The sequence below is a fragment of the Sardina pilchardus genome, chromosome 6, assembly GCF_963854185.1.
Source record: "Sardina pilchardus chromosome 6, fSarPil1.1, whole genome shotgun sequence".
NCBI lineage: Eukaryota > Metazoa > Chordata > Actinopteri > Clupeiformes > Clupeidae > Sardina > Sardina pilchardus.
In genome coordinates, this window is record NC_084999.1 from 14,966,768 (window position 1) to 14,990,936 (window position 24,169).

Genomic DNA, 24,169 nt, shown 5'->3' on the forward strand with positions numbered 1-24,169 from the left:
AGGGCTGGTCTAGCACAAGCCACAAAAACAAGCTGCACACCATTTCATTTGTATGAGAAGAAGCTATCCAGACAGTGTCAAACTGAGTAAGAGCAACTTCTTTAGTTCTCATTGAACATTTTATTTCTGTTTATTTATGGTTAACACTAGATCTAAGGTTTTTTGGGCATCCACCGTCGAGGCAGCACAACAATATAACTACAGCACGTAACAAATAGCCTACATGACAGTATGCTACATATTTTACTAAATGTTAATTTTGTATTAATTACACTGCTTTATTCTTAGAGAAAGAAAATCACAACAGGTCAACTTCAAAGCTGAGAATGAATCTGAAATGGAATGCTTGTTCTATCATGGCTATGTGTAAGTCTCATTTTCATGTTCACATTGTCAGTTCACACAACAGTTAAAGAGTCACTTCACCCCATAACTCCACCCACTTCACATTTCTGAAAGTGGGTGGACTCAATCTGGGAATGAGTGCTGCAGACATGGCTTATCACAGGTAGGCTAATCAGGGCAGCAGGTGTTGGGGCGTTTCAGTCCTAATTTGTAACGACCCGGTGACGTAGTGTCGGACTAGAAGTACAGGACAACGTCAGCATTCCAATAGTATTTTGGACCAACATGCCATGGCATGTTTTCAAACGGTAGTATGCGCGAGAGAGCAATATCTCCAATACAAAATCAGACGAAATGTTACTTTTGTCGAGAAACACGATTTTTGTCAATATTAACCCTGGTAATAGTACAGTTCACCACTTATGAGTATTTTCAATCAATCAACAGCTCAAAAAACCTATTTTAGGGTGCAGTGACCCTTTAAGCCTAATAAATTACCTGCTGATAACAGTCAGATTCAGCCCCTTGTCATTGTCTTCCGCAGGTGTGCTTATGGTCGAGGGCTTATCGGTACGCTTCAAAAATCCACATCCATTCTATGTTGCTCTGGGCAGAGAGCTTGTACTGGAGGCTTCCATTGAGAAGACTCCTGTTGAAAACATCTTCATGGTGGCGTGGGAGTGCAATACTGCCGCAGGGTCTAGGAGGCTGGCAACCTGGCAGGGCGACCCTAAAACGCTGGGAAAAGATCCCAGAATCAGTATAGAGAAGGGAGGAGCTACTCTGAAGATTTCTGGTGTTCGAGAGTCTGACTTTGGCCGCTACACCGTCACTGTCACTGACCAAGACGGGACACAATCATATACGGAAAAATATGTTAGCAAAAGCGGTAAGGTGGATTCTCTCTGTAAAGCATTAAGGCCCCATCACATTGCACACGGTATGTGCTGTGAAACCCATTACTTTCAATGGTTTGAGTGCGCAGGAACTGCTCTGCCGCTCAAGGCATAGGTAAGGTCAGAGCCATATAGATGTATCTATATGGCTCTGGGTAAGGTAAAGTTCTATGATTTTTGTTGCGGTTACCGCTCCTATTTCTATGGTTACTGCTGGGCTCCGCGCAAAAGACCATTCACTTACAGCGCACCGCGGTCAAAGTTCAACATATTTCAACTTTGACCGCAGTACACACAACAGCAGCAAAGCGGCAAAATGCCGCCGGCGCTGCGCTTTTTGCGCTCTCAACTCATTGAAAGTTTCATAGCGCATGCCATGTGCAATGTGAAGGCCCCATCAAGGGCCAGTCACATTACAGGAGGCATGCGCTGCGCTCACCGCTAGAATGCTCTAGGTTGAGGTAACGTTCTAACGATTGTTGTTGTAGTTACCGCTGGGTTCCGCGCAAAAGACCATTGACTTACAGCGCGCCGCGGTCAAAGTTCAACATATTTCAACTTTGACCACGGTAGCGCAAGAGCGGCAAAGCGGCCAAAATGCCGCTATACTGAGCGCAGCGGCAGACCAGTTCTTGCGTGTTCAAACCATTGAAAGTAATGGGTTTCATAGCGCATGCCGCCTGTAATGTGATGGGGCCTTGATTGGGGCCTTACCGCGGTCAAAGTTGAAATATGTTGAACTTTGACCACGGCGCGCTGTACAGTAAGTCAATGGTCTTTTGCATGGAGCCCAGCGGTAACCACAACATCGTTAGAGACTAAGAGCAACCTAGCGGTAAGCTATCGGCACGGCGTGGTCAAAGTTCAACATATTTCAACTTTCGCACAAGAGCGGCAAAAACTGGTCTGCCGCTGCGCTCAGTACAGAGCGCAGTGGCAGCGGCAGACCAGTTTTTGCGCGCTCAAACCATTGAAAGTGATGGGTTTCATAGCGCATGCCGTGTGTAATGTGATGGGGCCTTTAGGGGAAAAATAGAAGCTTTTTACCGGTTAAGCAGCGTATTTTGCATTCATAGACATCAAACGTAAAGACATATTTAAAATACTGACTGTTTTCTTCTAATATGAGGTCATTTGATAAATAATTTACCATACAGTGTATTAGGGTGCGCTCACTGATGCTGCAATGGTGCAGGTCAATTTACAAAAGTCCAGTAACTTAAATGGGTATAATAGCCCACAATCATCACATACAGTAAAGTGCTACCTTAACTGGACACAACTTGTGGTAAAGTAGGTCTGTCTCCTTCATTTGCACACTTTATGGAAATGAGATTTTGCACCTCTTGCCAGATTGAAAATAAAATAAAATGCATTTACAGACGTATTAAATTGTATAAAATATATCTAAAAAGCTATGAGATATCCAAATCCAACCCAAATCCTTTTCTGCAGGAGTTCTTTGTTCAATGACCAACTTCATGAAATAAAGACACTTCCTCACAGTTCAAGATTTATCATACTGCTCTGTAGCCTAGGCTGGGTAAACCCTGCCTGATCTGCCAGCCATTTGGAATTCGCCCTGCAGCTCGGGATGGAAAACTGCACATCAATCTCTCCTGCTTCCTGTCCACATCTTCTGCGTCCAGTCACAAACTACTAGCTTATCCAAAAGCCGCACCTCTTGATCAGGCCTCTTGTGCAGTAGAAATAAAGCGCAGGCTCCCCAGACTAATGTTCAATCTTAAAAGATTGAGCTTAGTGTGGTGATAGCCAGGCTATAGCTGCTCTGTGTTAGCAAAGCATAAATTAAACAGAGTTTACAGGTAGTCAACAGCGTCTGCTGTCACTAGATTAAAAACAGCTCAGAGCAAAATATTAGTAGGAAAAAAGTAAGGAGGCTTATTGTGCATCTCTCTGTCTCTCTCTCTCTCTCCACCATATATGAGCATGTGCCCCCTCCCACAGAGAAGCCTCCAAAGGCCGCTGTTGAACTCAGGTGTGACGTGTCTCATGAGAGAGCCCAGTGGGACAGTCCTGTAGTCACATGGCTGGTTGACGGTGTGGAGGTGACCAACCAGACAGCCAATATATCTGATGGAGGAAGCAAACTCCACCTACAGGAGGCAAACGGCCATAACTACACCTGCATCAGTAACAGCAGCTTGGGAACCAGTGTGGCTCATTTCATCATACCAGGTAAAAAATAAAAAAAATGAATTATTAGAAAATAGCAGTGCATCAGTTGTGTAATTTGCTTGTTTTCATTTCTAAATTCCTCAGAGCACATACCTGGTCCATCATGCTGCACCGCAGCAATTGTTTTAGGGGTTGCTTTGGCCATTACGCTGCTTGCAATAGTGATATCTCTGTATCGGTAAGTAAGACTACAGAAATTGCAATATTCTTACGTAAATTACATATCAGAAGAAATGTACTATTAATTTATTCATGTTATTGTACTTCTTCTAGGAGACGAAGGACAGATGACAGACATCTGTAGTTACCGCCAAACATCAGTCACTAGATTTATTTACACTCATTGATGCACTTACACTTACAGTATTATGGGCTTTTTTATTTGTTGTTAAAAGTGCTCTTAAAAGCTTAAATGTTTTATCATGTTGTAAGTCGCTTTGGTTAAAAAGAGTCCGCTAAATGTAATACAATGTAATTTATTTATTCATTTAGAAGACAGTTTCTTCAACAATCAACATATGTCAAATATTTAGGGCATTGTTTCATTGTTCCCAGAACTACTCAGAGTTAAGTGATGTGCTCGGGGGTACAATGGCAGAAGCCAGGGACAGAACCTACAACTTCTCTAACTACTGCATGCTCGCCGCTTTCCTTAACCGCTACACTACCACCACCCTGCTATGCTATCACCTCTACTTTACTACAGTACTATACAGTCCTACATTACCATAGCAGGGGTTCCCACTCTTTTTTGGCCGGTAACCCTTTTTTTTTTTTTGATGTCACAAAACGTTTGACTAACATTTGCATGTCTGGATGTTTTGCTACTTTGTTTGGAACATTGATCAGGCATGATTACACCAATCAAACATCTCATTTTTATTTTTTTGTGCCCAGATTGTAATGAAGGATCCAATTAGTTGCTTAACTTTGATATTATGGGGTTATTTAATGTAGGCCTACGTGTATTTTAATGTAATGCAAAGGTAAATTGTAAGATATAGCCTACCCTGTATCTCAGGCGACCCCATTTGAATTTCAGGCGACCCCACACGGGGTCCTGTTGGGAAACAATGCCTACCTCACGACACAGTTGTGTGATAGGTTATATGAATGGACTGTGGCACAAATGGCAGCACTGCAAGGCTGACACCTTTATCCAAAGTGAACGTTTACATCTATTTGTATTTGTTTGTATTTGTTTATGAAGTATTATGAAGTAGGCTATTTTCTATTCAGGCCTAGACTGTCACATCAACCCATGATTATCTCTAGCCTATTATTATATATTATATAGTTGTTGTCAAAGTTTTTTTTTTTTTTCGTCATTGATTCTGAATTTTTGGTCAACGATTCCCGGGACACCATAACACCAGGGCACATGAAACTTGGTGGGCATGTAGCCCCAGTAGACTTCTGCAGAAAATTTTCGTTTCGTCCCTGGGGGTCACTCCAGCCCCGCCCGAAGCCTAAAAATTGCAGTTTTTCCTACATAACTACCACTGTGGCACCGAGGATGACAAAATGTTTATGGTATGTTGGTCTTAAGAACTTGCATCAACTTAGCTTATAACCAGTCATTTGTGATTTGCACCCCCATGGTAAAAATTGAACATGCAATGTAATATTTCTTTAATTTCCCCTATCTTCAGATGAGATGTTATGAACTGCACCAAATTTCATGTGTATGATTAACCTGACACCCTCTGGGAGTATGCCAAGTTTTGTGGAATTTCATCCATGGGGGGCTATAAAATAAATGGATTTATGTGTACATTCAGGACTGTATACCCATCGGCCTGTAGATGGTGGTATTAACCCTCTGGAGCAGGGCTATTCAATTAGTTTGTAATAGGGGCCAGTTCATGAAAAGTATCACAACTGAGGGGCCGGAGAAATAGGCCTACCGCTTGAAATATGAGTAATCACGTATGAAATGTAGATACAATAAACTACAACAGCACCAATATGGGTGTTCAAATGTTGCATTTTGTAAATGCATAATATCGTTTTTTGGTCGTTATTTGTGTTTTGGGAATATTTCTGCCACAGGCCCAGACTACCACAGTGGTAGGCCAACATTGGGAAGGTGACACTGGATCTATTGCTAATATGTTGCATTTTGTAAAAGCATAATATCGTTTTTTGGTGGTTATTTTGTTGTATTTGTGTTTTGGGAATATTTCTGCTACAGGCCCAGACTACCACAGTGGTAGGCAAACAATGGGAAGGTGACACTGGATCTATATTGCTAATATGTTGCATTTTGTAAAAGCATAATATCGTTTTTTGGTGGTTATTTTGTTTGTGTTTTGGGAATATTTCTGCCACAGGCTCAGACTACCACAATGGTAGGCATCGGGAAGGTGACACTGAATCTACATTGCTAATATGGCTAATATGAAATCTGTGATAACATTAACAGCTGAGCTGAGTTGTATATCCGAGCTGTGCTCAGTAACTGCTAGGTCCATACAATTTCCAATGGGTACAAACAGGTTTCAAGCAGTGTTCAAATGAATCAAATGTGCCGTGCGTAATCGGTCGCATATGTAACTTCTCAAATGAATCAAATGTGCCGTGCGTAATCGGTCGCATATGTGTAACTCTTCTCAAATGAATCAAATGTGCCGTGCATAATCGGTCGCATATGTAACTCTTCTCAACATACTTGTACATTTAACGTTCCCACCATTTATATTGGATGAACGCGTTCACAAATCAATGTTACTTACAGTGGACTTGACATCAAGGCGATGGATGTGTAGTTTCACACTGAAACTATTTACGTGGTGAAACCCGTTAAAATGTTAGTAGCATATATACTCCAACGTAGTGGCAATTTACGTTGAAACTAAGCCAAGATGGAACTTATGTTCAACTCGTAAACGTTACGTGCAATTGGCTGAGGTGCAGTGGCTGCAGGACTTCAGAGCGAGTGAGAGCATGCAACATAACTTTTAAACCGACTATTTGCTCCAATAGCTACAGTACATTACGAAGGGCGAATGTTTTCGCGAGGACCTGCTTGGACTGGAGAGGCACACTACCGGTGAAATTTCATGCACCAAAAATGCTTCATGCTTTAAGGAAAACAACTTGGATTTGGCGCACGTCAACATGTTGGTGACGCTGCGTAAAAACGAAGCAAGGCACAAGTAACGTCTTTGCATAATAACACAGTAGCCTACAACGGCAACGCACCACACAGAACATTATTTATAGGCGCTACTCGCAGTGTAGCCTATTGCTGTAGCCTACCTCCATTATCGTGTTTTCCACCAGCTATTTACGTCTCTACCGAATATAAAGATTTGCTCAGATAACATCAGCCAACATTTCAAGGGCCACTACAAAGTATCACGGGGGCCGGTGAAGCACCCGATTTGGTTCCCCCCCAGTTCGTGTTTCCCCTAGTAGGTCTTCCTGCAGAAGCTCTAGTCGGCTACCGTAGCTGAAAACCGGAAAACGCAATTCAGTACTAAGAATACGTACGGTAACCTAGCCACTACGCAAGAACTTTAGTATAGTGGCGTAAAGGAAACACGAATTGGGGGGGAACCAAATCGGGTACTTCACCTACGGTAGCCGACTAGAGCTTCTGCAGGAAGACCTACTAGGGGAAACACGAACTGGGGGGGAACCAAATCGGGTGCTTCACCGGCGCGTGGGCCGCTAATTGAAGAGCCCTAGGCTATCTACAGTAGCTACCGCAGCACTGGCTCGTTTCCAGAATTGATGACGGAGTTGAACAAACTCGTCAGCTGTGCATCAGACTCCATCGTCTCTGTGCTGAAAACTATGGCTGAAACGGACTCGATAGGGAAAACGATGCTGACGAGGGGATCAAGAACATGAAACACACCTGAAGAAATATTTCGAATAGGCTACATGGCATCCAACCTATGTAACTCGATTGCAACTCTCCTTGATGTAAGTTATAAAGACAGCAATATCTCTTTCAGTAATTTGTGTGTTGGCTAAAGTGCAGTGTCCGTCCAATGACATTCAACCATAGCCCAATCACCCGCGTCTGCTTTAAATATTACATTATTTCAGCAATGCATTTAACGAAAACATCATAGGCTGCTACATTGGCTACTATAAACGACCTGCATTGTTTATCGTCACGGAAAAGGGCAGCACGAGTAGGGCGAACAATGACAAAATAATGTTATGAATTCATAATACGTTTGACAACTGCGTATAACAGCCGGCTTAGCCTAAAACAGCACCAGAAGTTGATGGGTCTGGAAAGTAGGCCTAAGGTGTACATTTTAGGACATCCTCAGCTGTCAGAATCAGGTGTCAGACATCAGATGAAAAGGCATCAGGTCTCAGGAAAACTGCTGTCAAATTTACAAAATTACACAATCATTTTGAAGACGAGAAGAAAAGGGTGCAGGTGTCAGTAAAACTGCTGTCAGAAAAAAGCGTCAGACGAAAAGGTCTCAGGTGAAAAGTTATCAGTCAGGTCTCAGACATCAGATGAGGAGTCAGGTCTCAGGAAAACAGCTATTTCTAATTTGTAGGGACTTACAGCAAACTAATTTGTGAAATAGTTGTTTCAGGTGAACACAAGTGCTGCATTACTACCAGCCATCCAGAATCTGCATTGTGGAGTTCTATGTTCCAGATAGGAACACTCCAAATAATAGCGCAACACTGCCGACTATATTGTGAAAAGAAACCATTTATCGTCTAGGTGGTGGTGTTTGTGAAGTATTTGCATACTTTTTTCAGTAGACCTATGCTAGTTTTATTCTAGACCAAAACTCTGTAGGCTAATGTTGCTTACAATGGGAGGAGGCAAACAGTCTGTGTTCAGGTTGTGTCATCCTTCATGACGGAGGCTCTGTTTTTGCACCTGCATGGTGTATTATGTCCTCAATGCTGGGTAGGCTGCAGCTGATGGTTTGCTGGGCCAGTTTAACAATCCGCTGGACTGTATTCCTGTGTGCAGCAGAGTAGCTGCAATAGAGATGACATTGGCAGAACAACTGCACACAGGGCCCTGGTGCAGAGATGGATGACGGCGCCCCTACCCCCAACACAACAACAACAACAACAACTAACAATATGGTTAGAAATAACCAATGTAATAATATTTGAATGATAACACAAAATGTGACACAAACAACTAATGTAACGCAAAATGGCTATACATTATTTCTATAAATGCTATAAGTATTTTCAAATATTAATTTCTAAAGAAATGCTGCTAACTTTAAGTATTGATAAGACTTGGGCCATATCTACTGTGCCAATAGGCCCAATCGACTTGATGCAGATCTGCACAGATCTGACTTGATGTGATGCATATGGGATGAACGCAATGCATACTGTCCGACTTCTGGCAGCCGGGGAGGAACCTACCTTCGTGTCACAATGTCACATGACAGACGGGTGTCTGCGCCTGCATCCAGTTTTTGCAGTTGTCTTTCCACGGACTGCATGAGCTGAAGCCCACCCTCATGATGTCAGTTCAAAGACGTGATGGAGAGATTCCTTCCAAACTGCCCTATGATGATTATGACAGCCCTACAGTACGTGCCAGATACTGTATGTTCCTTTGTCCACACCACTGCTGACACTATTGTGTGCTAGTTTACTGCCAATGACATCATGTTTGGTTCCTGAAGGCTGCCTTTTACCAGCATGGCTGGCTATTCAGTCTGAGGGCCAGATGTTCTAACACTTTTGCACCCACTTCAGGCGTATTTGTTTCGTATGTGTGAAAAAATGGCGAGGGCAGACTCGCACAGACTGCCTGTCGTGAGAGCTGAGAATGTCAAAGTGCGCTTTTCCATCTCCTGCATATGCTTTCATTGGAGTGTCAGGGGAAAGTATGAGTTTTATGTAAAAAAAATGGGGGGAGCGACATAAAAATGCACCCAATTAGGTATTCCCCTATACTTAAACTGCCCATGAAAGTGCATGTCTGTTTTGTGCTTAGCCTATAGTGTTTTTAATGTCAGGTTGTAACAAAGGTATCCATGTCACTTTTTAAGTTTCACAGAGTAAAAATGTATGACTTCTTTCTAACCAAATTTCACAGCTTTCAAGTCTATCGTCTTAAATTGAGTTTAAACAAAGAATGGAAAACTTTTAAGATTGTACCGGTTCTCCCCTACTCATAGGCCTAAAGACAAATGGAATGTTGGAACACACACATAAAAGGTTGCGTCTGCTTCATGGCATTGCAGTAATGCGAAACACTGGCTGGGCTACCTCTAAAAGACTAACCCAGAGATGACTGGAGCACTCAGATTAAATAACTTTTTTTATTGTGGTGCACAAATGACTGACGTTTCGACGCACTGCGTCTTCTTCAGAGTGACTCAGTTAGTGTCGTTTGTAGTAACTCCCAACCCTAACTTGTATGTCACCACCCTGTCTAAAGACAGCCTGTTTGTTGTCCGTTGACACACTCCTCTTACTACGTCAACCAACTGCACTGTGGTTCCCAGGTCTGTCCTCAATGGTCTGCTCACTTTTCTTCATGTAACGCTTGACCACCCCACCTCCATGATTGTGCAGGGTTATTTTTATGCGTTAGACATGGACTCTGGTGTTCAGCGTGTCACCAATGGCTGCCATGAATGTGCAGCTTTGAGAAAGGCTCCTGTGTTCATGTGTGCCCAGCCAACAGGTGACCCACCCTGAGATTGTCGGCTCTGTGGCTTATGTTCAGACGTGACTAGCAGTTTAGGTGTCACATCATTTACATTGGTTTTCTGAAAGAGACAGCTCTGTGCCTCAGTCTGTGTCCCCTTGATGGCTCTTTTGCAGTGATTAGGACTGATCCAGGGCCTGCTGCACTGGCTGGAGATGAGCTGCTGGCTAAACACAGATTGACTGCTGTGAGGTACAATACCAAGAATGTCAATAAAAAACCGAGAACCCAAGAGAACCTCAGAAAGCTGTTCAAGAGCTCCAAAGGTAAGATTTTGTGTGTTGAGCCCAGCCGCAGAGCAGTTACCGGAGAAAGCTGTTCAAGAGCTCCAAAGGTAAGAGTTTGCGTGCTGAGCCCAACTGCTGAGCCCAACTGCAGAGCAGTTACCCCCTTACTCCTCTCTGTAAAGTATCTATCTATCTATCTATCTATCTATCTGTTGCCACAGCATGCTTGAACAGCTCTGTGAGATCCCGTGGCCTTACTGGCCATGAAATGCTGCATCAGCGCAACCAGCTCTCCCATAGTCTGCTACCTGTTGATGACCAGACTCTCATTATGTCTAAGCACTCGCAGTATATTGCCAACCAAATATGCTTAGAAGTACAGTAAGACACCCTCTGGCTGCACAAGTGCAGTTCTTTCTCAACTAGGACTATTGCAATGCATTATGAGCTACAAGAAAGATTGCTACTCCGCTGATATGATCTCATAATTAAATTGAGATTTGAAAAGTCTCTGGTGTTAACCAGGCTATAGCACAAAGGGCAGTGCTTGAAGTGGAGAAAAAAAAGTAGGCCTAACTCATCATGTATCGTATGGTGTATCGATGTACATGTAGGCCTATTAGCGGGTATCAAGACATCAAATAGCCTATTATATTATTACATTTTTACAATGAATAAAATATACAGTAGCCTACTAAGATAAATTAGTGATAGCCTACTCTAAATCACAGTGCTTACTGATAGGCCTAGGTCTGCAAACTGAGAAGGGCTGAAAAAGCATATTCACAAGTAAACAAGTGGACATCACCCAGAAGAACATTTTGGGATTTAACATTTAAATAAAGCATTCTGGTGTAACCTACTCCAAGAAGAAACAAAATGCCCAAACCAATGGTTCAAAACACTAAATAGTTTTTTTTTCAAATGAAGACAATTTTACATGAAATGTAACTATTTCACTGCATCAACATCATTGTCATAATTCTAATTGCAGATGGCGTGATGTTAAAACAGCTAGCCATGAGTACACCCTGCTGGAGCAATAGCCTAATAGCAAGTTCAAGTTTATCTATGTGTTCCCAAATGCTTCTTTAAATTTGATGTGTTCCCCCTTAACAGACAATCGTTTTACATAACTACTTAGGTGTTTGAGTGTTTTTATTCACAGTTCCAGACCGGTAGGCATTTTCAGCCTGTTAGATCAGCTTAATTGGTGATAACGTGCGGTGATGGGCCTCTTTGCTAGGCAAGACGATAGGGCAAGACAGCTTCAGAAGTAGGCCGCTTTGCCTTGGGGGAAACCGGGGAGTGACGCTTCTGACTGGGACATGTAGTCCCCGCATAACCATTAGCTCGCGCAACCTGATTTGGAGATGACAGAAAATAGTAGGCTACAAGCTTGACAGCTTAATCCCAAGGTGAGCCCTTAAGTGTAGCCTATGTGAGACCACATGAGCTCAGAGAATTGGACGTACTAACGAGTTAACATGATTGTAGGCTACCTTTGCGATGTTTCATAACAAAGACGTTTGACACTTGCACCATGCGTGTGTCGTGCTGTTGTATATCGTTGTAATTTCCCTGTAGCCTGGTAGTAAACCAGACCCTGGAATCTTTCAGATTAAGGGTCTGGCCACGATCATAATGAAAATGGCCTAACTCGAGCGGCGGCCTGTTCAAACAAATCAAACAGGCTAGGCTAACTGGAAAAACCATGCCAATCTCTAGTGCTGATGTGGGGCTATTTTAATTCCAAAGGCCAAGGGAATTTTATCAGAATGCATAGTCTATCCTGAATCCATGAAATAGCTGGCCTTTAAAAATAAAAACATATACATATTTTAAAAATCCTCCTGCTCCTATAGGAATTTAACATAGGGGTCAAATACTTATACCCTCTGTAGGCCATTTAAGGAATAACATTTATTTATTTACGATAGGCCTACATTCTAGGCTGGGTGAACCCTGCCTGAACTTCCGGGGAATTTGAATTTCGCCCGGCAGCTCAGGCTGGATACCAGCAGATCTATCTTCTCTGTTTCACTGCCAGAATCTTTGGCTCCAATCAGAAACGGCCATACTCTAGTCCTGGCACGCTATTGGTCGGTGACGTGACGATAGCGAAACTTAAAGAGACCCTATGCAACTTTTTCATAGTCATAAAATCGCTTAGAAATCATTGTTTTGCTTGACTGACCAGTTTTATCGAAAACAGTAATATTTCCTCCCGCCCCCAGTGTCCCTATCCGCTATTGCAACCTTGCAGTTTGTTCAGGAGACGATCGTTCCCTGTTTACACCTGGAAGGCTGAGACGCATAAAGAACAAGAAGAACCACGCTTGCAATTGATATACGGTATTTATATATAGCCTATATATGTATAAATATACACGCTAATGCTGTCGGGGAAGCTCTGCAGAGAAATATGCAAGCATAAAACGAGCGAAAATGAAAAACAAAACCGAAACTTAAGATGAAATCGCCAATCCTGCAGAGTTTCTCTTTAAGCAGCAACGAAACGAAAGCGGCAGCCGCTGTTGCTTCTGTTTTGGAAGATGTTAAAGTTAAAGTAAAATGTTATGCCTTTCTCCTTTGTCTTCTTGTTTCGCTCGTTTGAACAGCCGCATGCGGCGTAAAAGTCCGGCATCTTCTCTGCTTTCACACTGTGAAAAGGCGTAGTCAAATGACTGAACCCCTGTACCAAGATGGCGGCCGTATCGACGCATTCCAAGAGGCTCAACGCGACTTCTAGTGTTTATTTCTATGGTCAGAACCAATGTGTGGCCGTCCAATAAAAGCAGTTTTCTCATCTTGGATGTTGAATTTACTCAGTGGAAATGGTAGGAGGTTAATCATCTTCTTATCTCAGATTAGAATACAAGCATGTTAAACTATCATTACGCCAAAAATGTGCAAAATAAAAAAAGGCTACTATACGTTTGAAAAGACTACAATTTTTTGTGTAGACATTGGAATATTGCATTTGAAAGGGGGGTCAAAGAAAATACACATGGCTGTGTATTAGATTTTTCAAGTCACTTAATTGTTCTAAAAAGCCTTTCAAACGTGTCAATGACGTCATTCATCAGCAGGATGCTAGTGTGTTATGGGCAACGACGACCAAGTCTGTAAGAAACCAAAGGGCCATAAGTACTTGTTCATTAAACTTTCGATCTAGAATCCATATTGAGCTTGCAGAAACTAAAATCCAATCTTCGATTTTTCAATGACAATCAGGTGAAACAGACCAATTTAGCTGTCTAGCCCCATAGACCCCCATTGCATTTGCACTTACTTGCGATTGCCCCTAGTGGAACTGCAACAGATTGCAGGTAAAATGCCGGTATAATGGAGTTAATAGGGAGTGAACCAGCTCTCCCCAAATGGGCTCTGGTATGAGTCACGTCGTAGCTGGTTAGCCTAAGGCATGGTCTAAAACTCAGTTCACATCCAAGCAGCAGCTCTGGGATGCTATTCTGACATTCTGGCAGCTCTGGGAGGCTATTCTGCAAAGACATTAAAAAATAAACTCTCCAAGAACTCACAAGTTCAATGGATGCATGAATTGTGAAAGTGATATCAATGAAGGGGTCCTATGATAACATGGAACTTGTCCTGTTAAGCTGTTTTTGAAATAACTTGATTTAATTTACATCACCTCTGCAATGCTGCAAATTCAACAAATTACATTTTTTTTGTTCTTTATAACCTATACAATGTCTTGAAACTCTGTTGTGCATAATAATTTGGAACAGTGCATTTTTCGTTTTTTATTTAAAAAAACAATACTGCTATCATTGGGAGGTTTGTTCATTAAAATTTTAATTATTCTCTTACAGTTGATGACTTTAAAATTAGACTGACTGGCTTTTGCATCAACTATTTAGGAAAATCTGAGAAAAATTTGATTTGCATAATAATTTGGAATGCGGTGTAGAGTTCAATGTCTTCACACAATTAATTGCAGACGTTTACAGTATAACAAAATTGTATGCGTGATCAGTGGCCTACTGAGGAAATAGTGGTGTAGACAAGCGCTTTCTTCATTTTCTTTTTAATGCCGAGACAAGGAAGCAGTGGGTTGACGTGTCATTTGTTAGTCTATCAAAAGCGGTTGTACACTTTGTGTGCATCTATTTTATTCCAACCGTGAGTTCTATGGGGGAGAAATGAGAATGCGCACATGAGAATGACTTGGTTTGTCCTAGTCGCTCCGTCTCCTGCATTAGATTGGCCTTAGTGAAACGAGTTGAGCTAGGATGACTAGACAAAGTAATTATCTTTAATTACGCTTTATCACTTATCTTGGATGTCTTATTCTGCCTTTGTGAAATACTCCTCAGATCAACTTTAAAGCTGAAGATGAATCTGAAATGGAATGCTTGTTCTATCATGGCTATGTGTAAGCCTCAATTTCATATTTACATTCTCTAATAAATTACCTGCTGATAACAATAAGATTCAGCCCCTTGTAATGTCTTCCGCAGGTGTGCTTATGGTCGAGGGCTTATCGGTACGCTTCAAAAATCCACATCCATTCTATGTTGCTCTGGGCAGAGAGCTTGTACTGGAGGCTTCCATTGAGAAGACTCCTGCTGAAAACATCTTCATGGTGGCGTGGGAGTGCAATACTGCCGCAGGGTCTAGGAGGCTGGCAACCTGGCAGGGCGACCCTGGTAATATGCAAGACCCCAGAATCAGTATAGAGAAGGGAGGAGCTACTCTGAAGATCTCTGGTGTTCGAGAGTCTGACTTTGGCCGCTACACCATCACTGCCACTGACCAAGACGGGCGACAAACATCAATGGAAAAATACGTTAGCAAAAGTGGTAAGTTCTCTCTGTGAAGCTATTCTTGTTAGCCTGAAAACTAGTCTGGAGACTCACGATTTGGAAACATGTCCAATACTAGCATGTGATAATTTTGATACCACAGATGAATGAAGACCCAGTCAGACCATGAAAAATCAGGAGCAGAGTTTTATTTACAATGATGCGCATTAAGGGAGAGACAGCATGACTTCACCCTAAAGATCCATCAGCTGCTCTAACTAGACAAGGACATAGTTAGGGTTTAAGTATTCAACAGTAAAGAATAGATAATCATACAGTAACAGTGGCAAAGTCAGCAGACATCCAGTCTACCCTAATCAATGGCTGTTGACACAAAACAGAGAATAATAAGAGATAACAACCCTGGCGCCTACCATGTTTAGGAACAGTATATCATACAGGGTCACAATGTAGGAGCATGCTTTTAGTGTCAAAGTAATCAGAAATACCAAACATTAAACCACATATTGGAATATTGGACATAATGCAGAACATTAAGCCACATATTGTACAACACCCCAGCACCCTCAGCTGTGCCATATTCTCGATAATTCACCTGAGGAAGGTCCATGACCGAAACGTTGTGAATACTAAATAGATGTTTGCATGCGGAATGGACAGTGTGCGGGATTCTCTTTTTCAAGTATAACTGGGTAACCTATTCCGACGCACCTGTCCCCACAAAAGAGGTGTGCAAAAGCGTTTGGTAAACTATATTCTCGATATAGAACGGCCTCTTGGGGCTTACTGCTTAAATTGGACTTGCTCTTTTCCCTCACATGGTGATGTACGTAGACTTTGTGTTAACTTTTAAGTCACTGACACGCATTAAATAGAGTTTTGATCAAGCTTCAGCTGTGTTATTGTGCATCTCTCTCTGTCTCTCTCTCTTTCTCTGGCATATATGTGCATGTGCCCCCCCTCCCACAGAGAAGCCTCCAAAGGCCTCTGTTCAACTCAGGTGTGACGTGTCTCATGAGAGAGCCCAGTGGGACAGTCCTGTAGTCACATGGCTGGTTGACGGTGTGGAGGTGACCAACCAGACAGCCAATATATCTGATGGAGGAAGCAAAATCCACCTACAGGAGGCAAACGGCCATAACTACACCTGCATCAGTAACAGCAGCTTGGGAACCAGTGTGGCTCATTTCATCATACCAGGTAAGAAAGAGGACCCTAGATCTTTTTGACATGTAATACTTCAATGTGCTGATATTTCTTTCCTATTCAGAATGTCCCAAAGAATCTGTCTGCTCCAGTGTTGCTATAGCCTTGACCATTGAAGCACTGATTTTACTGATTTCAGTGTTGATGTTTCATGTTTTAGGCAAATTTCCACCCGGCAGTCCCCGCTTTCCTGGAATTCCCTTCATAGTCATGTGTGATACTAAAGTATGTTACATTTTGCATTTAACATTCAAGCTACTCTGCAAAAGTAATATTTAACCATTTTTTTTTTCAGGAAGTACGTCAGTGGCCACCAAACTTGATCCAGTGCCAACCAACTATTTGACCATGGCTTTAGTTGGATTTTGTTATAGTGCTGTAATTATTGGTATATAATATATAATAATATTTTTTTTCCAAAGTTCTACTACCTCAGTTCAGCCACCTGTCATGTTTGAATGTAGAAGACAGGGGAATTTCAATGCTTAATAATGACAAGTGATACCATTGTTATAATTGGTATATAGTGCCTGCTCAGACATGCTGAACAATATCTGTTGAAATTATTGTTACTCTACATAGTTCCAACTCTAGATTCCTTGGAATGTGCATTATTGTTGCCAGTTTGAGAAGTTTCATTTTAGGATTTTCACACAACATGTAAAGAAAGAAAGGCATTTTGTTCCTACAGCTTGCCATTCTCTTGAGAAAACATTTGTATATTGTTTCACGTTCTGAATATGCTTTCACGTTTCTTTTATTGTTGCACTGTTCTGGTTATTGTCAACACCGACTCATATGGTAAAAAACATTATGTGGAGACAATAAAAAAAAATTGCTTTGTGCCAGTATTTCAACTCAGTCGCGAGACAATCTTTGCTCCTACACATAACATGCTGTAATATCAGCTCAGAGAGATCAGGTCGCCTGAAGTGGACACCACTATCTATAGTGCCCCTTGCTGAACAGGATAGTAGAAGGAAGTTGGTCTGACTGAAAAACAAGTTGACGCCTCGCAGACCTCTGCCTGTGTTGATCTACAGGGAGGAAGCACATGTTCAGAGCCAAACCTGAACTGCACAGACATACTAACTCGCTGGCTTGTCACTCATCTCACTGACGTTTCCTGTTGAAGTGTTTCCTTATCTGCGCCAGAGGATTTCTGAGGCGCGTTCAGTCTCTCTCTCCCATCTGTTGTGCTCAGAGGGCGGCCTGGCAGGTTTGTTAACGGCAGTGGAAGGATTTTATGGTCGGCCCTTGTGACCCGGGTGGATCGTGTAGCCACTCCTTGCCGGTAAAACCTTTTGCGTGTGTGTGTGCGTGGTAGAGAGAAGCCCCTCTTTTTACGAAAGTCCCAGAGCAACATCGGCGTGTCTCAACAAAAGAAAGGTAGGTGATTCCCACGCAGCAGGCACTGATAGTATCTTGTGTGTTGCTACTGATACTGTTGCTATCTGAAGAGTGATCCATAGATCCATTTTGTTCATGCTGTGCCAGAGAAGTTTATGTTGGTGTTGGACTGCTGTGCTGGACTTGTTTTTTTCCCCTCCCAGGCGTGTAAACATGGAACTGAAGACACAGCCAGTTCTCTGGGCTTTCTTCTTAATGCTGAGCTTGTGTGAGTTTTCTTTTCAGTGTCTCTCTTCTCTTTCTGTCTATCGCTTCCAGTTCAACTTCTGACTTCTCTTTATTGTCTTTTGTCTTGGGAAAGTTAGTAGAACATGGGTTGTGTAATCGCCTTTGAGCAAGTCTGTATGTTAACTGAATAGCTGCTATTCCCCTCTTTGAAATGTACCTTCAGTGCCAAGGTTTATTTTGTTCACTTATGATGTGTTTACAAGAAACAAGTGCTACATGTACTAGTTAGAAACAGAGCAACTGGACTGTTAGACCTTCAGTCTAATGCATGTGTGCATATGTGACTTTCCAGTGGTTGGTTATGGGTGGTGTGATTTCTGCATGGTTGTCTGGACACAAAGTAACTAGCATGGATAATCTTGCCATACTCAAATTCTGCTGGGACACTGGAACCCAGACATTATAGCCGAAGCAGTGTGAATGTGCATGTCTGTTTATGTTTGCATTGTGTGAAGCAGTGGTCACTTGAGGTGAATCAGACAATTGGAGGTTGTTCTAGATTCTTTGGCAGCTCCACTGTGTAAATCAGGGAAGGCAGGCACGCACTGTCAAGCGTATGTTGTGATTTGATATCATGTCCTGGACCTAGCTATCCTGTTATTTTTTACAGAGGAGTTGTAATGGCAACACTCCCTCATCACACTTTTCGTGTTAAAGTTCAAATAAACAGATGCACTCTCTGTTACATCTGTGACTTTCTAAGAGGGAATAGTAGAGCAGAAAAATAGATAAATAATTCATCCTAACATGTGGCTCATGGCTGCATTGTAGACTTAGAGCAATTGTATGGTAGGAGCAGGCTTCACTTAGTCTCTTGTGTCTGTTTTTAGAGTGCTTGGCCAAACGTACATGTTAACTCAGAGAAGGAAAAAAAGCCTCACTTTGCATAAACGTGTTTTATTGCACATTTGTTCATAAAATGTGCAATAAAACACGTTTCTATGCAAAGTGCAGCCTTTTCCCATCTCTGCATTTTAGACTTATCATAGACAAGTGAAAGAAGTCTGAAACCAAGTTACATTCTCAGTTCCTGAGAATTTCTACTATGACGAATCATGGATATTTATTTTACAGAAATCTCTTGGCTTGTAAAATGAAGTGAAAATTTAAAAGGCTTTCTTACCTTCAACCTGTGTTGCTTTGTTTTGTGAATCTTGTTTTAGAAACAGTTGTGGTTCACTGTCTGCAACAAAAATCAGATCACAGTTGTAGTTATTTACGTGACCAGTTTTCTGCAGTAGTTGCTTATTGTGTGATACAGTGTTCTGCTATTTGCAAAGAGAAGACTTCTCACATTTGTTTTGCTGTTTCTGTGTAGGGTCCCAGGTGTGCCGATCAGTATCTGTCCACTTCCTGGACCCAAAGCCACTGTATGTGGTCCAAGGGCAGATTCTGGCTCTGCACACCGAGATCGGCATCACAACCAAGGAGGCGGTTCCCACGGTGGTGTGGGAACGTGTGTCCCCCGACGCCAAGCACCCGGTCAAGGTTGCCGAGTACCCTGGGCAGGCACCAGACAAGCGTATATTCATAGAAGAGCAAGGCGCTGTGTTAAAGATTACCAACTTTGTCCATGCCGACAGCGGAGTGTACACCATCAATGTGACCGATCATTTGGGACGCGTAGCCTCTGCTCAGCACATTGTTGAAGAGTATAGTAAGACATTGATTATAAAATCTTATTTAAAAAGTGCCATTTTCTGTTTCCATGTGTACTGCTGCTTAAAATAATATTCATTTGTACACTCTGGCCAAATGTGTTGCACTTGCCACAACTTCGCTCCAACTATGACTTAACTTGACCTCTGTGATGTCCAAACCTGTAGATAAATCTATTCTACTGTATATATTTTTAAAAAACTCACTTTTTCATACTTCATACGTAGCTTTTCCTGTGACGTCTTGCTCTCAGTAGTTGAATGTTTAGCAGGTTAGCGTCTCATGCCCTCTGTGCTTCCTTGTGTCCAGTGGCCGTGCACCACGTGTCGGTGATGGTGAACGTGTCTCACACCTCGCTCCACTGCAAGGAGGCGTGGGGCACCCAGCCCGTCTTCAGCTGGATGCACGAGCAGGCCAAGGTGGACGGCTCGCACGGCCGCCTCTCGCCAGACAACTCCACCCTCTTCGTCACGGCGCGCCTCTGTGGCCTCTTCACCTGCGTGGTCAGCAACAGGCTGGGCCACAGCTCGGCCACCTACACCTCCGGTAAGAGTCTATGCTGTGCCACAAGCTCGGCCTTTTACACCTCTGGAAAGAGTCTATGCAGTGCCACAGTTATGGTGGGCGGATGAGATAAGATGTGTTTTCCCATGGTTCCCAACAGTTTGTAATAGTAGATACAGTACAGTGGCAATAGTGGATTCTATGAGATATTAGTGAAACTTGACATTAGTCTCAACATGATTTTGAGATATTTTGAAATGGCACTTTGACTAAGCCTTTAACTTCTCAGGTAAATGTGAGCAGATTTGAGGAAACTTTTCATCCTATACGAAAAGAGCTACGCTATGCTATGTTTTTCATTCTGAATTTCAGTGTCTCAGAAATAAAATAAATGAGTAAATAGGAGTCACAGGTTAAAGTTTCAGAAATATTGCTTGCTAAAATAGATTTTTTATATTCATTATTTCAAATGTTGGTCCCTGAAAAGTATCATTTAAACATTTTAACAAATGTACGAATATAGGCTTTGTTAATCTAGCCTTTCCTGTCACCACCCTTTCACCCCATGTGTATTAGTTTTGTGTCAGGAGAACATTACTCACTGTTTGGCTGTGTGTGTTCTGTTCTGGTGTGCTGGGTGTGTTGTGTGTTAGAACCGTGTGAGAGGAAAGGGAATGGTGGAACTGTGGCGGTGGTCTGCCTCTTCCTCTTGCTCATCGGGGCAGGGGCTCTGCTCTTCCTGCTGTGGAGGTAAGCCAGTTAGGCCTGGACTCAAACACAATGCCACATGCCAACATTATCCTGTCCACTCTACACTGGAAGCATCTGGTTAAATGTTTAGAACAGTTGCTAAATTTCCTAAAAAAAAGATGCAAGCTTTAGTGAAGTAAAAATGCATGACATTATGTATACATAATAAATTTCCCATTACCTATTGCAGTGTATTTTCGTAATATGGTGTGATTTTGTCACTGATTCAGTGATTTCACCGTCAGTGATTCATAATAATTCTGCTCTTACAGCTTGTAACTTTATATTATTTAAAGCAGTACTTCAGTTAACTATGCTGTGAATCTGTAGACTAATGCTTCACAGTAGCACCCTGTATGAACCATTCAGTCCAAAGATAATCCCAGTGCTGCGGTGTCATATCTCGGCAGTGCGTTTGTCCTCATTTGTTCCGTGACCCTTGTTCTCAGGCGACGACGGCAGCACAGGAGCAGAGGAGAAAGGCTGAGGGAGTACGACGGCCCCTTATGAGGACATCTGGCACACTCACCTAGAAGTGTGTGTGTGTTTGTGTGTCCTGACTGAGAAACCCCTCTCAGGCACCCAGAATCTTTAAGGAGGGGTTTCCTGTTTGGGTCTGCATGGTGACCTCAGAGAACTGAACCACACACACAACATGGATGTCAGTATGGAGCTGATTGCTTGGCAGCAGTTTGAAGTTCTCTGGCAAACAAATGAACACATCTCAGACTTCTCCATTCTTCTGGGCGGTATTATTAGCTGCTTATTTATAACAAAGTGTGTTATTTCAGACCATGATTGTGTCCATATTACTGAAAGTGCTAATAGTTATGTCAGTATTGTTCAATATCACAGCTGTGATTTTGTAGTGTTTACAAAGTAACCACTGCTCATTTCAAACTTGCACTGGTCTGTTGAAGACTTTAAACACTGGAAAGATAGAATACCCTATAGCAATAATAGCCTTGTACTTATAAGACAGATCAGCACGTAGTTCTGTTGAGCTACAACGAAGCATGGTTAGCATGATGTTCTTTATGGTGAGCATGGGATGGAGACAAAGGTATCAGGCTGGAATGATGCATAATGTATTCAGCATGCAATGATCCATATGGAGCCATTTATTTGCATATGGCAAGGACACATAATAACCTTGTAGTCTAGTTGCTGATGGTCAATTGATGATTTTCACCAATGATACCTTGCAGAGATGTCTGGGCAGTAATTATCAAAGTTAGTGGTGCTTTAAGCATGCACCCTGAAACATCATGTAATCCCTGGTTGTGAATAAACGCAATGTACATGTATATTCAAGGCTTGCCTGCGGCCAAATTGACCACATTTGATTCTGTGTTTGGTGTTACCAAGGATTATGGTCTGTGATATGCAGCAAACACACAGTACAGAAATCCACACTGATTCCAGTAAAGGATAGAACACACTGTGACTGCACTGAAATATTTTCTGTGACTATATGATGGAATTTCCTCGCCTCTCTGATTTCAAATAAATTGAACTACCAGAGAGAGTCTTTAATCAGCCTAAGAAGACAGATGTAACTCATCTGTTGTTACCGTAGTTACTCTTCATTAACTTCCTATAGCAGCCAGAATTCAATTCAAAATCCTCACTCTGGCCTATAAGACACTTGCACCTTGCTATCTTAAGCCTACCTCATACTGACAGACTTTGACAAGATTTGGGAAAGATTCTTGAAAGATTGTAGTCTTTCGAGTAAAGTTTGAATGAGGGGCATTAGTTAAAAGACTACAATCTTTCAAGAATCTTTCCCAAATCTTGTCAAAGTCTGTCAGTGTAAGGTAGGCTTTAATTGCATGATCCAGCTCTACGTCCCCTCGGATCCGCTGCGGTCCACTGATTAGCATCTGCTATATACTGTATGCCTTCCATCAACACTTGTCACTGTGTCATCACAGTCGAGACTTTTCGTTGGCGGTTCTTTGTTGGCGGAATGATTAACATTAATGCTCTTTGTTTTAGCGAAAGTTTGTTTAACTTGTATCTAATGATGTTTATGGTTATTCTCGTTATTCTGTTACATTTCATGACACTATTTTTTATTTTTTTTTTGCTATATGACTTAACTTTTAAACTGTTCATTTTAATGTATCAATGTCATTGTAAGTTGCTTTGGACAAAAGTGTCTGCTAAAAACCATAAACATATATACATAACAAGGAGATGGATATAATAACGGTCTATTTCTGGTCCACTGAGATCTTTAAAGATAATTATGATCCAACTAACTTTTCCAATGGCCAGTAGGCCTATGTAGTGGAGTTGTCCAATGCACTTTGCAAGTCCTCGATGCACGGTGTTCCACTGTGACTGTACATCCATAAGTTCAAATCCAGTTCATCTAAAGATCACTCAACATGGGCACTGTAGGTAGGCCCACTCCTTCTTCATTGAACTTAATCTAAGTTTACATAGTTATATTACACATAGGCCAGTTCTATTCTACATCCCACCGCTATACAAAGGTCAGTTTTGTGAACATAACCTTTGCTGAAATATTGTCATTTTTATCTGTATCAGCACACCCCCCTATTGCATTCATGTTATCTTCCCTACTTCCGTGCCACCTTGTCTGCAGTTTGAGTTCATGTTTACGTATGGAGATCAGTGGGGCAGTAAGTGTTCCTGCGGGGCTCTCCACTAGACAATGGACCCAAGAGGAGAAGGGTTTCTTCAGGGCCTGTATGATGAGGTGAAATAGGGTAAACTTCAGGCAAAGGGGTGTGAGAGGACTCCAATCTATGTGCATCCGGTTATGCAAGGCTCGATGCAGGATATTCTCAATCAACGCCACTGTAAGAACACTCTTAATAAGGATAACACAGCTGTAGATAGGCTGATTGCTTTACATTAAACAGTCGTGTGTATGCTTGGCACATAGCCACATTTCCTTTTTTCCCCTTTGTTCGTGGGATCGGGATCGTTATCGTGATGTGAGACTGAGATATAAGCTGTTGCATGTCCCTGGTCACGTTTGTAGTCTTGACCTTTGTCTAACTCAAATGCAGTTCTGCCATAGATTGTGCCAGGAAATGTTTAGGCGGCAATCATTTAGTAGCCCACAGTAAATACTGCACCACCTTTTCATCATCTGATGTCATTCTTTCCTGTCTGATATGGCCCATAATCAGACGTGTCAGCACCTATACAGTAGGTCGGTCATGTCACATTCTCTACCATGAACTACCATGTCATAGCCACAGTTATGCTGTCGAGTCAAGGGACAAGCCATAATCA

General features: G+C 42.2%; 3 protein-coding genes across 7 annotated transcripts in view; all 3 read left to right on the top strand.

Moving 5' to 3' along the window:
• si:dkeyp-97a10.2 (uncharacterized) overlaps nt 1-23,094 on the top strand; it is a 360,817-nt gene extending 337,723 nt beyond the window's left edge. The window contains exons 2-7 of the mRNA XM_062538594.1: nt 17,684-17,731; nt 17,896-17,960; nt 19,299-19,637; nt 19,949-20,185; nt 20,797-20,893; nt 21,343-23,094. Coding sequence (XP_062394578.1) covers nt 17,906-17,960; nt 19,299-19,637; nt 19,949-20,185; nt 20,797-20,893; nt 21,343-21,403 — 789 coding nt within the window. The 5' untranslated portion in view covers nt 17,684-17,731; nt 17,896-17,905 and the 3' untranslated portion in view covers nt 21,404-23,094. The remainder of the gene's footprint in view (nt 1-17,683; nt 17,732-17,895; nt 17,961-19,298; nt 19,638-19,948; nt 20,186-20,796; nt 20,894-21,342) is intronic.
• On the top strand, nt 2-5,711 carry LOC134082692 (uncharacterized). Its single transcript, XM_062538593.1, has 6 exons — nt 2-86; nt 289-366; nt 890-1,234; nt 3,210-3,440; nt 3,525-3,618; nt 3,714-5,711. Exons 1-6 carry the CDS (start codon nt 53-55, stop codon nt 3,742-3,744), a joined length of 813 nt encoding a protein of 270 aa, XP_062394577.1. The 5' UTR covers nt 2-52; the 3' UTR covers nt 3,745-5,711.
• On the top strand, nt 7,218-17,193 carry LOC134082694 (uncharacterized). Of its 5 annotated transcripts, XM_062538598.1 has the most exons (8): nt 7,218-7,373; nt 8,404-8,522; nt 8,711-9,002; nt 10,233-11,761; nt 14,687-14,745; nt 14,831-15,172; nt 16,106-16,336; nt 16,638-17,193. In XM_062538598.1, exons 5-8 carry the CDS (start codon nt 14,706-14,708, stop codon nt 16,736-16,738), a joined length of 714 nt encoding a protein of 237 aa, XP_062394582.1. In that variant the 5' UTR covers nt 7,218-7,373; nt 8,404-8,522; nt 8,711-9,002; nt 10,233-11,761; nt 14,687-14,705; the 3' UTR covers nt 16,739-17,193. The 5 variants fall into 5 exon arrangements, with proteins under 5 accessions (XP_062394582.1, XP_062394580.1, XP_062394581.1 ...); XM_062538596.1 differs by lacking the exons at nt 8,404-8,522; nt 8,711-9,002; XM_062538597.1 differs by lacking the exons at nt 8,404-8,522; nt 8,711-9,002 and having other exon boundaries at nt 10,233-10,382.
• Nucleotides 23,095-24,169: the final 1,075 nt, after the last annotated feature.

Coding starts and splice junctions, on each gene's coding strand:
- LOC134082692 (XM_062538593.1), top strand. CDS start 53: ATGAGAAGAAGCTATCCAGACAGTGTCAAACTGA. Junction 367..889: donor TTGTTCTATCATGGCTATGT/GTAAGTCTCATT, acceptor TGTCTTCCGCAG/GTGTGCTTATGGTCGAGGGC. Junction 1,235..3,209: donor AAAATATGTTAGCAAAAGCG/GTAAGGTGGATT, acceptor CCCCTCCCACAG/AGAAGCCTCCAAAGGCCGCT.
- LOC134082694 (XM_062538598.1), top strand. CDS start 14,706: ATGAATCTGAAATGGAATGCTTGTTCTATCATGGCTATGT. Junction 15,173..16,105: donor AAAATACGTTAGCAAAAGTG/GTAAGTTCTCTC, acceptor CCCCTCCCACAG/AGAAGCCTCCAAAGGCCTCT. Junction 16,337..16,637: donor GGCTCATTTCATCATACCAG/GTAAGAAAGAGG, acceptor TTTTTTTTTCAG/GAAGTACGTCAGTGGCCACC.